The 12,765-nt window shown below is 44.7% G+C and overlaps 2 protein-coding genes across 8 annotated transcripts in view; one reads left to right on the top strand and one right to left on the bottom strand.

Annotated features, from left to right (window-relative positions):
• The window catches only part of SEL1L3 (SEL1L family member 3), a 37,031-nt gene extending 35,703 nt beyond the window's left edge, over positions 1 to 1,328 (bottom strand). The window contains exon 1 of the mRNA XM_052780298.1: positions 1,143 to 1,328. Coding sequence (XP_052636258.1) covers positions 1,143 to 1,232 — 90 coding nt within the window. The 5' untranslated portion in view covers positions 1,233 to 1,328. The remainder of the gene's footprint in view (positions 1 to 1,142) is intronic.
• Positions 1,278 to 12,765, top strand: part of SMIM20 (small integral membrane protein 20) — a 35,686-nt gene continuing 24,198 nt past the window's right edge. Inside the window, exons 1-4 of one of the 7 annotated variants that reach the window (XM_052780308.1) lie at positions 1,278 to 1,355; positions 4,186 to 4,292; positions 5,957 to 6,013; positions 7,345 to 7,873. In XM_052780308.1, the coding sequence (XP_052636268.1) occupies positions 1,284 to 1,355; positions 4,186 to 4,292; positions 5,957 to 6,013; positions 7,345 to 7,363 (255 nt within the window). In that variant the 5' untranslated portion in view covers positions 1,278 to 1,283 and the 3' untranslated portion in view covers positions 7,364 to 7,873. Of the gene's footprint in view, positions 1,356 to 1,469; positions 2,118 to 4,185; positions 4,293 to 5,929; positions 6,014 to 7,344; positions 7,874 to 12,765 lie in introns of those variants that run through there. The other 6 variants (XR_008234155.1, XR_008234154.1, XM_052780309.1 and 3 more) reach the window with 6 other exon arrangements.

Genomic DNA, 12,765 nt, shown 5'->3' with positions numbered 1-12,765 from the left:
ACACAATGAGCGCGATTATGAGATTTAAATATAAGAGTTTCCCAGCACAGTAAAGAGGCCAGCTATGCTGATTCAAAACGTTAGCATAAACTAGGCAGAGCGCAACAAGAAAGACACAGAGGCTTCATTGTGTGGGGCAACTTAGCCACAAAAGCTGTAGAAGTTTTTTTTCTTGATCTTTTTCTTAAAACCTGCTGAATCTGAAGGAGTTAGCCCAAGTCACCCCATCAGATGTTGGGATAAAAATCACTGTGGGAGGCCATCACAACAATTGGTAGGAAAGTGAAAATTTTCAGTAGCGTAATATTACAGAAACGATGAGAAACTTCTCTTTCACTCACTGGAATAAGATGTCAGCAGGACCCTCCCCCAGTTCACTCCCGCAGAAATTCCACATGACCCTGTGAAACTGCACCTGTTTGCACAAAGTCTGAAGATAACCGTAGTCCTCTACCTGCGAACACCTGCCACGTCATGCTAGATTTTAAGAGGTGTGAAAAGGAGACACGCCAAATCTGCTCCCAATCAGCACCAATATCGTACAGGCGTACAAAGACTTCAACGGGGGTTTGTGTTTAGCAGCATAAAAGAGTAAAAAGTGGTTTAGTAGATGCCCCTGAAACGCAGTTGTTTCCGTAAGCCGGTGCGGCACCGCACTCACACGTGCATCATCTGTAAGCAGACGCCAGAGGCACCCCCCCTTCTTTCAAACCCAGAAATTTAACGCCGCCTCGGACAGAAAGCTTTTTAACACTTCCATTTAACGACCTGACGTTCCCCAGCTCAGTAAGGCAGCGTATCCCTGGGGGCTGGAGAGGGGGGCGCCGGGCCAGGCGCACAACGGGCGGGCTGCCTCCGAGAGGCGGCCGCGGCCCCCCCGCGCACCCCGCGGCCCCCCGCTCCGGCCCCCGGCCGGGGGCTGCACCTCCCTCTCCGCCCTCCGCTCACCACCTGCGGCCACGCACCGGCCCGGCCGAGCGCGGAGCACCGCCGCGAAGCCGCGGGGTGCCGGGCAGCCCCCGCCCGCGGGGCTCGGCGCTCACCCGGGGGCCGCCGCCCGGCCCGGCCCGGGCCCTCGCCGCGGCCACCGCGACGGGCAGGGCCGGGGTCCGGGGACAGGTGCGGGGCCGGCCACCACTCACCGTGAGGAGGAGGAGGAGGAGCAGGAGCAGGAGCAGAGGGGGGCGGCGGCGGCGGCGGGGCACGGCGCGGAGCTCAGCCGGGGACCGCATAGCTGCCGCGGACGACGGCGCTGCCCAGCGCGGCCGGCCCCGCCGACGCGGATGCGGCAGATCCGGCTTCCTGGAGGAGGGGCCGCCGCCTGGGCAGGGCAAGGGCCGCGCCGGGCCCCGCAGGTGCGGAGGGGAGGGGAAGGCACGGAGGGGCCGGGCCGGGCGACGCCCGGGGCCCGAGAGCCCGCGGGGGGCTGCCGAGCCCGCCGGCCGTGCTGTGAGGCGCCCCGCAGCCCCCCGCACAACAGGCACCGGGCGGCGTACCGGGAGCGGCGGCACACCCGGCGCAGGGGCGCGTCCTCCCTCCCTCTCGGCGGCAGCGTCGCTCGGGGGCTCCGCGGTGGCTCCCCCCCGCCCTCGTCCCCACCCTCACGGCTCGGCTCGGCGCTGCGCTGCCAGCGCGGCCCCCGCCCGGAGCAGCTCCGCCGTGCCGCTGGCGGGCGACGCGCGGCCGCGGGGTGGCTTGAGGGCGGTGAGGCGGGACAGCGCCTCCTCACAGCTGCCGCGTGGGGCGCGGCGAGCGCCGGGGCTGCCCGGGAGGTGCCGCCGTTCGCCCGCTCTAGGCGTGACACAACGAGGCGCGGCGGGCGCATACCGGCGCCATCGCCCGCCGCACCGGAGGGGCGCCGGCACCCGCACCCGGCTGTGTCCCGCCGGCCCGCGCGGGGGCGCCGTCCGCCGCCGGGCCGGGAGTCCGCCGGTGCCTCACCGCCCCGCTTCCGGTGTGTGCCGGAAGCGGGAGCCGCATAGCTTCCGGGTTGCGGCCACCGGCGGCGATGGCGGGGCTGTCGCGCACGCTCGGCATCTTCGGCGGCTTCGTGGCCGTGGTGGGGGCGGCCTTTTACCCCATCTACTTCCGGCCGCTGCTGCTGCCGGAGGAGTACAGTGAGTCCCTGCACGGGGCGGGGCGAGGCGGGCAGCGGGCCGGGGCCCGGCCGTGAGCCGGTGTGTGCCCCGGGCGGGCTGCGGGGGCGGGAACGCAGGCGCGCCCGGGCTGAGGGAGTGCTGGGGGCTGCCGCCGGGTAAGCAACTCCCGAGAGGCTTCCTGGTCGCCTGAGAGACACTTAAAAAAAAAAAAACTAAACCAAAAGTACTATTCTTGGTTCTACTTACTGGCCAGCGTGTGATGAAGAACACCCATTAGCTGTTCTCTGAAGTGATTGAGAGGATTGAGATGCAGTTAAAAAAGTTATGATCGGAGGGCTGGAGCGCATCTCCTACGAAGACAGGCTGAGAGAGTTGGGGTTGTTCAGCCTGGAGAAGAGAAGGCTCCAGGGAGACCTTATAGCAGCCTTCCAGTACCTAAAGGGGGCCTACAAGAAAGCCGGAGAGGGAATTTTTACAAGGGGTAATGGCTTTAAACTGAAAGAGGGCAGATTTAGATTAGATGTAAGGAAGAAATTTTTTATGATGAGGGTGGTGAAACCCTGGCACAGGTTGCCCGGAGAGGTGGTAGATGCCCCATCCCTGGAAACATTCAAGGTCAGGCTGGACGGGGCTCTGAGCAACCTGATCTAGCTGAAGATGCCCCTGCTCATGACAGGGGGGTTGGACTAGATGACCTTTAAAGGTTCCTTCCAACCCAAACTGTTATATGATTCTCCAAGTTGAGTTATGTTTTCCAGCTGTAGCTGAAAAGTTCAACTTAAAATGTGTTTAACAGAGCCTTTACTGATTGCGATGATTTGCTAGAGCTAGTCTCAGTCTGCAGAGTTTTCTCTGAAAATGGCTGCTGAAGAAAACCCCACTTTCCTGCCAGAAATGCAGAAAATCTGCCAAAGCCTGCGACTGACTCTAATCAGGGAGCTGTTGAGCACCTGAAGGCACTGAAGCTTTGGGTGCAAGGCCTTGGAGGCTGCAGGCCACGGGCCCGTTAGGGGGAGGACCTACTACTCCTGAACTTATGTTAACTGCCACCAAAGCAAGTGGGGAGAAGTTCTGGTGTAACCAGCCTCATCCCCTCGCTTTAACTTTTATAAAACTAAGCAAGCTGTTGGTGATAACCTGAAGATGCATGTGGTTAATCTGCTGAGACAGCTGAAGAGATTTCTGGGAAGAAAAAAAAAAGCAAAAGGGTAACAAACTTATTGATCTTCTTGGAGGGACTTTAGCCTTGCATCAAAGCTGAAGTAAAATTTAACTTGTAAGCAAGTTTTTATTTAAGGAAGCTGTATTTGTGAAATTGGAAACTGCCCACAAAGACAGGTTTTATACTCTGTGTTCCCATTTAAAAACCTTATTCTTAATTCATTTCTGCTTATGGTGCACTTTCCAAAAATATAATATTAGAAGTGTCACTCAGCGTTCAGGAAAAGGACAGAAGTAGTGGACAACGTCCTCTTTTATACTTGTGAATTACATGAGCAAATGTTCCCTAGCAGGTTAGGGATTTTTTTAATCTCCATTTAGCACATAAAATCAGTGATGCACAGTTAGCAAGTGCTTAAACTTGCTATTTAATATCCGATTCTAAACTTTACTTATTGCGTGCTGCTCAAACTCTCCTTTGATGTCACCTTTATTAATTTGCTATGTGCTTTTCTCGATGTTCATTGCTGCAGTATGAGAGAAGCACAAGCATTCGTTGTCATAACGCTTTAGACAAGAATGTGGAATTTCACAGTTATGGTACTTGAACAGAAGTATTTTAACCTTTGGGGTACAAAGGATTTGATTTTTCAGAGTAGAGTCTAGTAAGCTGTATGACAACTTCTATAGAAACTCACACCACCCATTGGCTTGAGCTGTGGGTGAATACTCAGTATTTCTGCATTTTGGGATGCTGGGTCTGAAGTTGGATATTTGGATTAGCATCACATGGTAATCCTGCAAAAGGCAAGAATGGATTTTAGTTCTCTGGAGTGACATTCAACTATGTAAATATGAAATGCTATCTTTTCTTTCTTCAATCTTGTTTTTCTTGTGTGTATCACCCAAATTCTACACAAATGAGGCACATTATGTTCAGGAAGAAGACTTTTCTGCACGATTCTCACACATCTTCAGAGGAGTTCCTAGCAGTTTAACAAATAAAATGGAAGATACTTGGAAAAACTGTAGGTAATCAAATTGTTAATATGAACCTTAAATTGTGCACGCAGGGGTTTGACTTCATTTCATACAGAAGTACTATCATTTTGTAGGTTTTTAGTACCTCAGTTTGTGGCCTTGATGTTTTTAATATTTTCCTGTCTGTAACTAGCTTTAAAAAAAGACTGTTTCCACATATGAAACACATAGTTTAGTGGTAGTGTTGAAACTTTGAGGTCTTCAGCATGGACCTCTTCCACTTGGATTAATTAAAACAGTGGGTTGACAGCTGCTATTTGGACTGATGTTGGGGCATTTTTACAGTCGATTTCGTGATTTTGCTGAACTGTGAGACTCAGTTCCTTCCCCATCTTAGGAGGTAGCTGTCCTCTCATCAAGACTGGCTCTTCCTCATTGTCCTTTTTTTGGCTTAGTTGTTTTCCAAGTTGTTTCCAGGCCCCACACCAATCTCCCTATTGACTGTTCTGTGTCCTATTTCCATGTTTTTCATCTGTTACTTCTCTGCACTGGTTTCTTTGCCTGACCAGTTAAGCTCTTTCTGTTCACCCCAGGTGTGTTCCCAGACCTCTCAGATTGAGTCTCATTTTGGTCTCTGCCTCTCTTCCGATCTTAGTCTCCACCTATGACTAAATATCCTTCTCTTCCATGTCCTACAATAAGTCTGATTCCTTGCCCTAATTTATTCTGTTTTCCCTGTCTGGGTTTTGTACCCTTTCCTTTGAAATTAGTTCCCTGAGATTTTGTCTGCTAAAAAGGATAGAATGGCAATTACCGTGCTCAGCGAACAGAAATGGAGAAGCTGGATCTGCCTCTAGTGCCTGCCCCCTTGCAGGTAGAATCAATTATTGTGATATGCCTGCTAGTCCCCAGTAGTATTAGGCTTGTTCCTAGACAGCCTAATAACATGTAGTGCTTGTGCATTCTCAGTGACATAGGATGCTGAAAAGTTTCAAGGTGAGCTTAGTTCTGAGTTTCCCCTGAGAATGTGCACCCTACAATTTTTTAAAGGCTTAAAAAGTTCAGTGGTATGGGCAAAAGGCTAATCCAGCTGAGCTTTGACTTCCTGCTTGAAAGTACCACAGTGGTGAAGTGCTTAACTGGAAGGGAAAATAAAGGAGGGGCATTTAATAAGGGGAAATAATAGTTTTGGCCATTTCTCTTCTTGGAAGTGGTTGAATCTTTCAAACAAAAAGGAAAGCCTAAGACTGGCCCATTGTATGGAAAAATATCCCACCGATACTTAATTTCACAAAGTTTACAAGCAGTAATTTTGTAGATGCTATCTTGAAATGTACTTGTGATAAAATGCAAGATCTTTCAAGGCCTGAAAATGGGGATTACTGATGTTGAGCATATGAGTGATAGTTCCTAAAAGTACTAGGCATTTCTTAAGTGATGGGATCATGGTGGGTATTTTGGCATCTTTTATTAAAAACAGTAGTCATTACCTTAAGATTATTATCTTACTGTTTGTAATCTCTCAAAGCAGACTAGCTGTTAGTTTCTCAGTGAAGTGTGAATACTATATTCGCATTGTGTAGGTGGATACTCACCAGAATTTTACTGTGTAGCATCCAGAATTAATAAAATTTTCAATATTATTTTATTGGGTCCAGTCAAGATGTCTGGTATTTACTTTTTTTTAGTAATGTCCTTTCTGTTCTGTTTTCCAGAGAAAGAACAGTCAATAAACCGAGCTGGTATTGTTCAAGAGGATATTCAGCCTGCAGGTATACTTGATTCATGTGTTTGCATTGTTTGTTTTAAAGACCTTCTTGAAATAAGACCTAAATATTTATATGGATTTAAATAATACAGTGAAGAATACATTCAAAGAATACATATATAATAAAACTTAACCATGAAAAATTTTTTTTTCAGGCTAGTTCTTCACTTGAAAATTATGGATTTAACGAAACTTGTTTAAATTGACTTAACTGGCCAAATAAGTTGCAGAGATACTGTTATCTTCACACTTTCTTAAATAGATGCCAATTTCCACACCAGAAATTAACTTCTGAACCATCTCAGAGCAAACAAGAACCGTGGGTGGGCTGAGCTGTAGCTGTAAAGAACACACTATTGCACCCTGTTTTTGTGGAATACTGCTTTACAACTCAGCTGAAACACAATTTTATGAGCACTTTGTCAGTACCTTCCAGCCTCATGGGTGGAGGGATAAGGCAGAAATCCACTAGACATAAAGGAAAATTTGGAATGTGGTGCTAGTAGCTTTTTGATCCCTGCTGTTGCCAGTAGAAGGTGCAGAAAAGTATATGAGGGGAGTAAAGTAAAAGCGTGGCAGATTATCCTTGATAGTACATTGTTGCATAGCTAATGGAACTGGCTATTCATTATGCAAGGTTGGCACTTCTTGTTCAAAGACATGAGAGTGCTTGTCTTGATGAAACAGTTCATATCTCAGTATGTTAAAGGGTAATGTATTCCTATTTTTAGAAAAGTCTACCATCAGCAGCAGGGGAAAACCGAATACGATTCATGCCATGTCCTTACTACACATACCAGTTAAATCATCAGTGCAGGACTTACTTTCCAGGAAAGTGGTGAAATGCTGAAGTGAAGTAGGAAGGGTATTGTGAAATAGAAGTGTGGTAAACCTGACTTCTTTTATTAAACATTAAAGAGGACTGGACTGGCTCATTAATCCAAGATGCAGGTGCTTGATGACCAGTTCTCCTCAGTATCACTTTTTCATCTAAATTTAGCTGCTGATGAGAAGTTATGAGATCCACTAGTTGAAAGTGAAATCTAGACAAATTCAAGGGCAAGGTGCAATTCTAGACGGTTGTTCCAACAATATTAGAACACCCTATCTGTGGATTTGATAGATTTTTGCATTACCTGAAGCTTAAGATCAAGATAAGGTTGTCTTTCTAAATGTTTTTGCAAGCTTAAGCAGAGTTGTGAGTTTGGTGGAGAAATTGTTAGGTTCTTTCATTGTTTCGTACACAAGGCTGGAGTAGCAGACCCATTTTTTAAATTTTTTATTTCTCCAACAGTCTAGTTATGAACTGCTGGTATTCTCATATTTGATTTGTAGGGTTAAAAGTGTGGTCTGATCCATTTGGAAGAAAGTAATGTTGGCAGCTGGGTGTACTCCAAGGCAAAACTGAAGATGGACATCTTCAGCTGTTTCTTCTTTCACTGAAGTGTATCTTTGGGTGTCGCTGGAGAAGAATTCTGAATATGCTGTGTGGGCACGTGAGGAGCAACAAAGGCTACTGGTTGGAATCCCAAGAGATAAAAACATGCTAGTTTTGACAGAGGATGCTGGGGTGTAGCACAGAGACTGTTAGAGAGCTGAATGATTCCTGAGTTTAGAAGTGAAATATTTATTTTCTTGAGAAAAAGGAAGAGGAATTTTTTTTTTTTTTAATCTGTAAACACTTGTAGAATGAATTATGAATGGAATAAATCATGCAGACTGCTGCAGTTTTCTCCCTAGTTTGAGAATTACTTTTTGTGGTTTTATTATGAAAACATGATAGAAGTATATACTGAGAGAGATCAGTGCAGAAAATATAACAAGGTGAGTGTAAATTTGTATATTAAAATTTCTTCCTTTTAAACCAGTGTGTACTTTTTTTCATTTGTTTTGCAAGTAGGTGTGGCAGGTTAACCTTGGCCAGGTGCCCACCCAGCCACTCTCACTCCTGCTCCTCAACAGGACAGGGGAAGAAAACAGGGTGACAAAAGCTCATGGGTCTGGATAAACACAGGGAGATTGCTTACCAGTTGCTGTTTCAGGCAAAACAGACTCAACTTGGGGAAAACTAATATAGTTTTTTATTGCCAGTTAAACTAGATTTGGATGGTGAGAAACAAAAATTAAAGTAACATCTTCCCACTGCTTCCCTTTTTCCAGAATCAACTTCACTCCTGACTCCTCTGTTTTTTCCTCCCCCCGAGTCCCCTGAGCGGTGGATGGGGGGTTACAGCCAGTTTGTAACAGTTCTTCTTCTGCTCCTTCCTCCTCATACTTTTCCCCTGCTCCTGTGTGGGCTCTTCATGAGCTGCAGTTCCTTCAGGAAATACCCAGCTGCTCTGGTGTAGGCTTCTCCCCAGGCCACGGTGTGGTTATCTGCTCCAGCGTGGTCTTCTCTGTGGGCTGCAGGGGAATATCTGCCTAGAGCACCTCCTCCCCCGCCTTCTTTTCTGACTTTGGTGTTCATACTGCTGTTCCTCACTTTTTTCCCCTCATTCCTCTGCTTGTCTGGTGTTTTCACAAAGGTGCCACCCAGGTGGCTGCTGGGCTGAGCTGTGTCTAGCAGTGGGTCCTTTGTGGAGCCAGCTGGAACTGTCTGGCTGGCATGGGGCAACTCCTGCAGCCCACCTTCCTTGCTGCCAAAACCTTGACCGTACACCTGATACAGGAGGTTAACACTAAATGTTGGGCTAGAAAAGCAGATACTTTAAAGAATCTTTTTTAAAAAGCATTTTTTCATGGTGAGCGTAATGATCATTAGAACAGGCGAGTAAAGGATTGCCCCTACTGAAAATCTTTACCCAGATTGGGTATCTGTCTTAATAATAGGTTCTGAATAAACTACGTGTTTTCAGATTTCAAAGGAAAGAAGCAGTCTATAATCTATAGTTGCAGTCTATAACCTAACCAGTACTGTTCTTGAGTACAGGTGTAGCATGTACATTTAACTTGAATGTACTATCTTCTTTTCTTGGTTTATTTTTAGCACTTCATTATGGTACACAACATTTTAAAGACCATTGCAGGATCGTATATGTTATGAAGAATATATGCACAGTGAGTGTTATTTATAAAGTCAGCAGATGTTAGTTTGGTTTTTTTTTTTTTGGACATCATGCAGTTTTATTAAGAAGACAGATGAAAGACTCGATGTTTACAGTGTTCTTTTCCAAACCCCTATTCTGTTACTTGTTACTCCTTTTCTACCTGTCGTTGTCATTCCCCTCCCACTCAGACACAACTTTCCTGTTCTGAGTTTTGGTTTTTTTTTTAGTCTCCTACTATCAGTGTAAGCATTACAATTTTTTCAGTTTTCTTGCTGGGAAAATGTGACAATATTTTATACCTTTCAGTTCTCAGGTGATTTCACGATAGCTGAAGCCAGAGAGAGTGTACGCATTCACTGCAGGGATGTTGACAGAAGTTGCATTACATAGCACAGAGCAGCACTGTCGCAAAGCTAATTCAGTGTTTGCTAGGAAAGGAAGAATCAATTGAACTGAAGAACAAAGAGGTTTTTATCACTTAAACCTTTCTTCAGTGAGACTGTGGAAATGAAGGAGCCTTGTTTTTTGTTGTCTTGAACGAAACGTACTGATGCATCAGACAGTTTCAGCAAAGTTGTTTTGTCTAAAATACCTTTCCAGTGGAAATACAGCATTGCTTAAATGCAGATACTCCATGTATAACTGCAAAACAAAGAGTTTTAGGAGAAACTGGGAATTGTTCAATAATGCTGCTTCTGTCGCTTGGTGACATAAATGCTTAAAAAACATACATCATGGTAGTGTGAAACAATTACTAAACCACTCTTTCAGGGTAAATGATGTGACAGAGGATATTAAATGACTTAGTTTGGAGTTAGGAGGTAAGACAATCTCTGCTACTTGTTTACTTTGTAAAGTTGAGCAATTTGCTGAGTCTGGATCTTGCCTAGAAAAATGTTAGATGGTTTCAGGACATTGGCAGGTGCTGAGCCTTTTGCCTTCATATTACTTAAACGTTGCAAAACATCTGAGTACATGAACTCAATTATTTAGCATTATAGAACTGTACGTGTCTGTCGGTTGTGATCTCTAGTTCATTCCAGTGCAAAGAGCTTGGTAAGTTTTGTAATTGCCTGTACAGAATTTGCAGCAGTCCGTATCTGTTGAATACTACTGAAGTGAATCTAAACTCTGAAAATGGTGTACATTGGTTTTAATAATCATCGCTTCTGACTTGCTGTGTTCCACCTAATAAAGTGGCCTGATTGGCCATGTCTTCAAAGTGTTAGGATAGTAAATGTCTTTTTCAAATCTTTGGTATTCTGTCTGGATAAAACTGTTAAGTCAATAAGGAACATCCTGCAGTAATTCTCCAGAATTTTCTATGATTGCTCTGGTATTTGCCAGTTGCCTGGAGACTTGCCCAAGACTCATGTGGGAAGTCCTAATCCTGCAGCTGGCTTTCTGGGCTTTGTGACAATGCTTTGCTCTGCTCATTGACACTGGACATAAGCCTCTCCTTCTCCTAGCTACCCAGTAACAGGTGAAGTTGAGTATAGCAAATTGTGTTGCCTAGGACTCTTTCCTTATCTTGGTCTGGAAGTAAGAGTTTTTGCTACTTTTGTAGCCTGCAACAACTATTATTTTTCAACACAATCACACAAAGATGTTAGATGTGTTTATAATTATGCATGATTGTATGTAATTATTAGTATTTGGGAGGGACTAGTCTGCCTTTTGCAGAGGAACCTATTTGCTAGTTTTGGTCCACCTGTTCTGATTGTTCTGATAGAAAGGTTGGGACAAAACGTTTGATAAAAATGCCTTCTTAAAATGTTTTTAAAACATCATATCTATTCTGTAATATGAATGCATTTTGCTTATTTATCCTAGCTGGAATATGAACAGCAAATATAACTTCAGCCTTTGGAGGACTAGAGAAAAGTTTTAAACAGTGCTTTGAGATCCCAACAGAAACATCTGGTTGTACTAAGTTTAAGCCTGCTGTTGTATGCTGATAAGCTTTGAAATTATTAAAACTTGTGCTGTGAAGAGCAAATCTGGTATTTTGGTCTAAAAGGAGCTTAGTTTTGAAGCATTGTAGACTGGTGATGATGCAATGAAACCTTCAAGCACAAACACTTCAGGAGGAGTAAATATGGCAACAGATATTGGCAAGTTGCCGGATTATACACGAGCAAGAAAAATGGGATTTTTCTTGCTGAATATTGTACTTTGTTTATTGAGATTGTTCCCACTGATAAGAAGGGATTTTTTTTTCTGTAATAGTCAAAGCACATTGGATAGCCTCCAATGATCGTCGCAAATTTTACTGTACATATGCCCTTCCACAAAAAACAGTCCAGAAAAAGAAGCAGTTCTTGTGATTTGCAGTTTTCTAAACCAAAACAAATAATATATTTTCCCTTCTTGCAGTCTAGCAATAATTAACTACTCATTTTCTCGGTACTGTGTACACTCCTGGTGACCTTCTTCACGTTAACATGCGGACACAGCAGTAAATGAAAATCTGCATTGGCTTTTCCTGTGGTGCCATGCAGCCCAAATAGTATGTTTGCTAGTGGAAGGAAATTATTTTCCAGCTTCTGAGAAAGTACTGCAGAATATACACTGTTTCCATGTGAACAATGTATAACAGGAGAGAGCAAAAAACAAAGTGCAGATCAAAGCATATTAAAGCTCTCATTTTCACATACTAGCCTACAATCTGAGGCATATTTGTGCATAGTGCTGACTTTGTGGGCCTTGCAAGAAAAATGGTGCAGTGTTTAAGACACTGTCTTGGAAATTAGGAATGTTGTGGTCAGTTCCCTCTTCCACCACATGTTTGTCTGGCAGCAGGTAAGTAATTTAGCCTTTGAGCTTCAGTTCCTTCTGTAAAATAGCAATAATAGTACACCCCTTCCTTGCAAGGCATGATGAAGGTAAATCCAGTGATAGGGGTTTTTTGATGCTCTAGAAAACATTTTTGGTTCTTGTCTGAGTTTTCTTCATGGTGAGGAAAAATAGGTCTGGATTTGTGTGGGAATCAGATATTTTGCTTGCAAGAACTTGAAATGTTTTGAAGAATCTTTTCCAAAAGGAAACAACTTCTGAAATTTCCCAGGACTTTATACTGCTGAAATATTGTGCTCTATGTATGGAAATTTTACATTTTGGGAGTCGAACAGAAAACTCACCTGCTTTTCACAATACTAATGATTTTTTAGAAGATCTCCAAATTTGAGTATAAACTTCTACATGTAAGTTGAAATGCAACCCAATATGAATGTTACTACAGTTGCACAAAAAACCAGAACACTGGTCAGCTTTTGTTACTGGCTCAGGTGCCTCAGCAATTTTATGAGACTCAGCAATTTTCAATATTTTGACTTGCCACTTCACTTGTCTTCTGTAACAATGGGTCCTCCCTTCTGACCTTTGTATGCCAAAAAAGTAGCTAAAAGTCTTCTAAGAGACCTACAGGTATTAGGCAGGGGAGGCTGGGTGGCAGTTAAAGGAGGTGAGGAAGAACTGGAGATACTGCAGGGAAAAGAGTGTTCCTCCTGTCGCCCTGGAGGAAGATTTTGGAGGTAGGGTGGTGGATGTGAAGAGGGGACAGGGCATACTGGTCAGGTGAATGGGCAGTAGCATGAGGGACATAGGACATAAATCCATTGGAATACAGCCTTCATAGGCTCTGCTGCTCACAGAGCACATTGGGATACCACTTCCCCTCTTTTCTGTTTCCTCTCCAGCAGATCAGTGG

The sequence above is a fragment of the Harpia harpyja genome, chromosome 2, assembly GCF_026419915.1.
Source record: "Harpia harpyja isolate bHarHar1 chromosome 2, bHarHar1 primary haplotype, whole genome shotgun sequence".
In the NCBI taxonomy this organism is placed as follows: domain Eukaryota; kingdom Metazoa; phylum Chordata; class Aves; order Accipitriformes; family Accipitridae; genus Harpia; species Harpia harpyja.
This window is presented reverse-complemented; position numbering and strand designations above follow the sequence as displayed.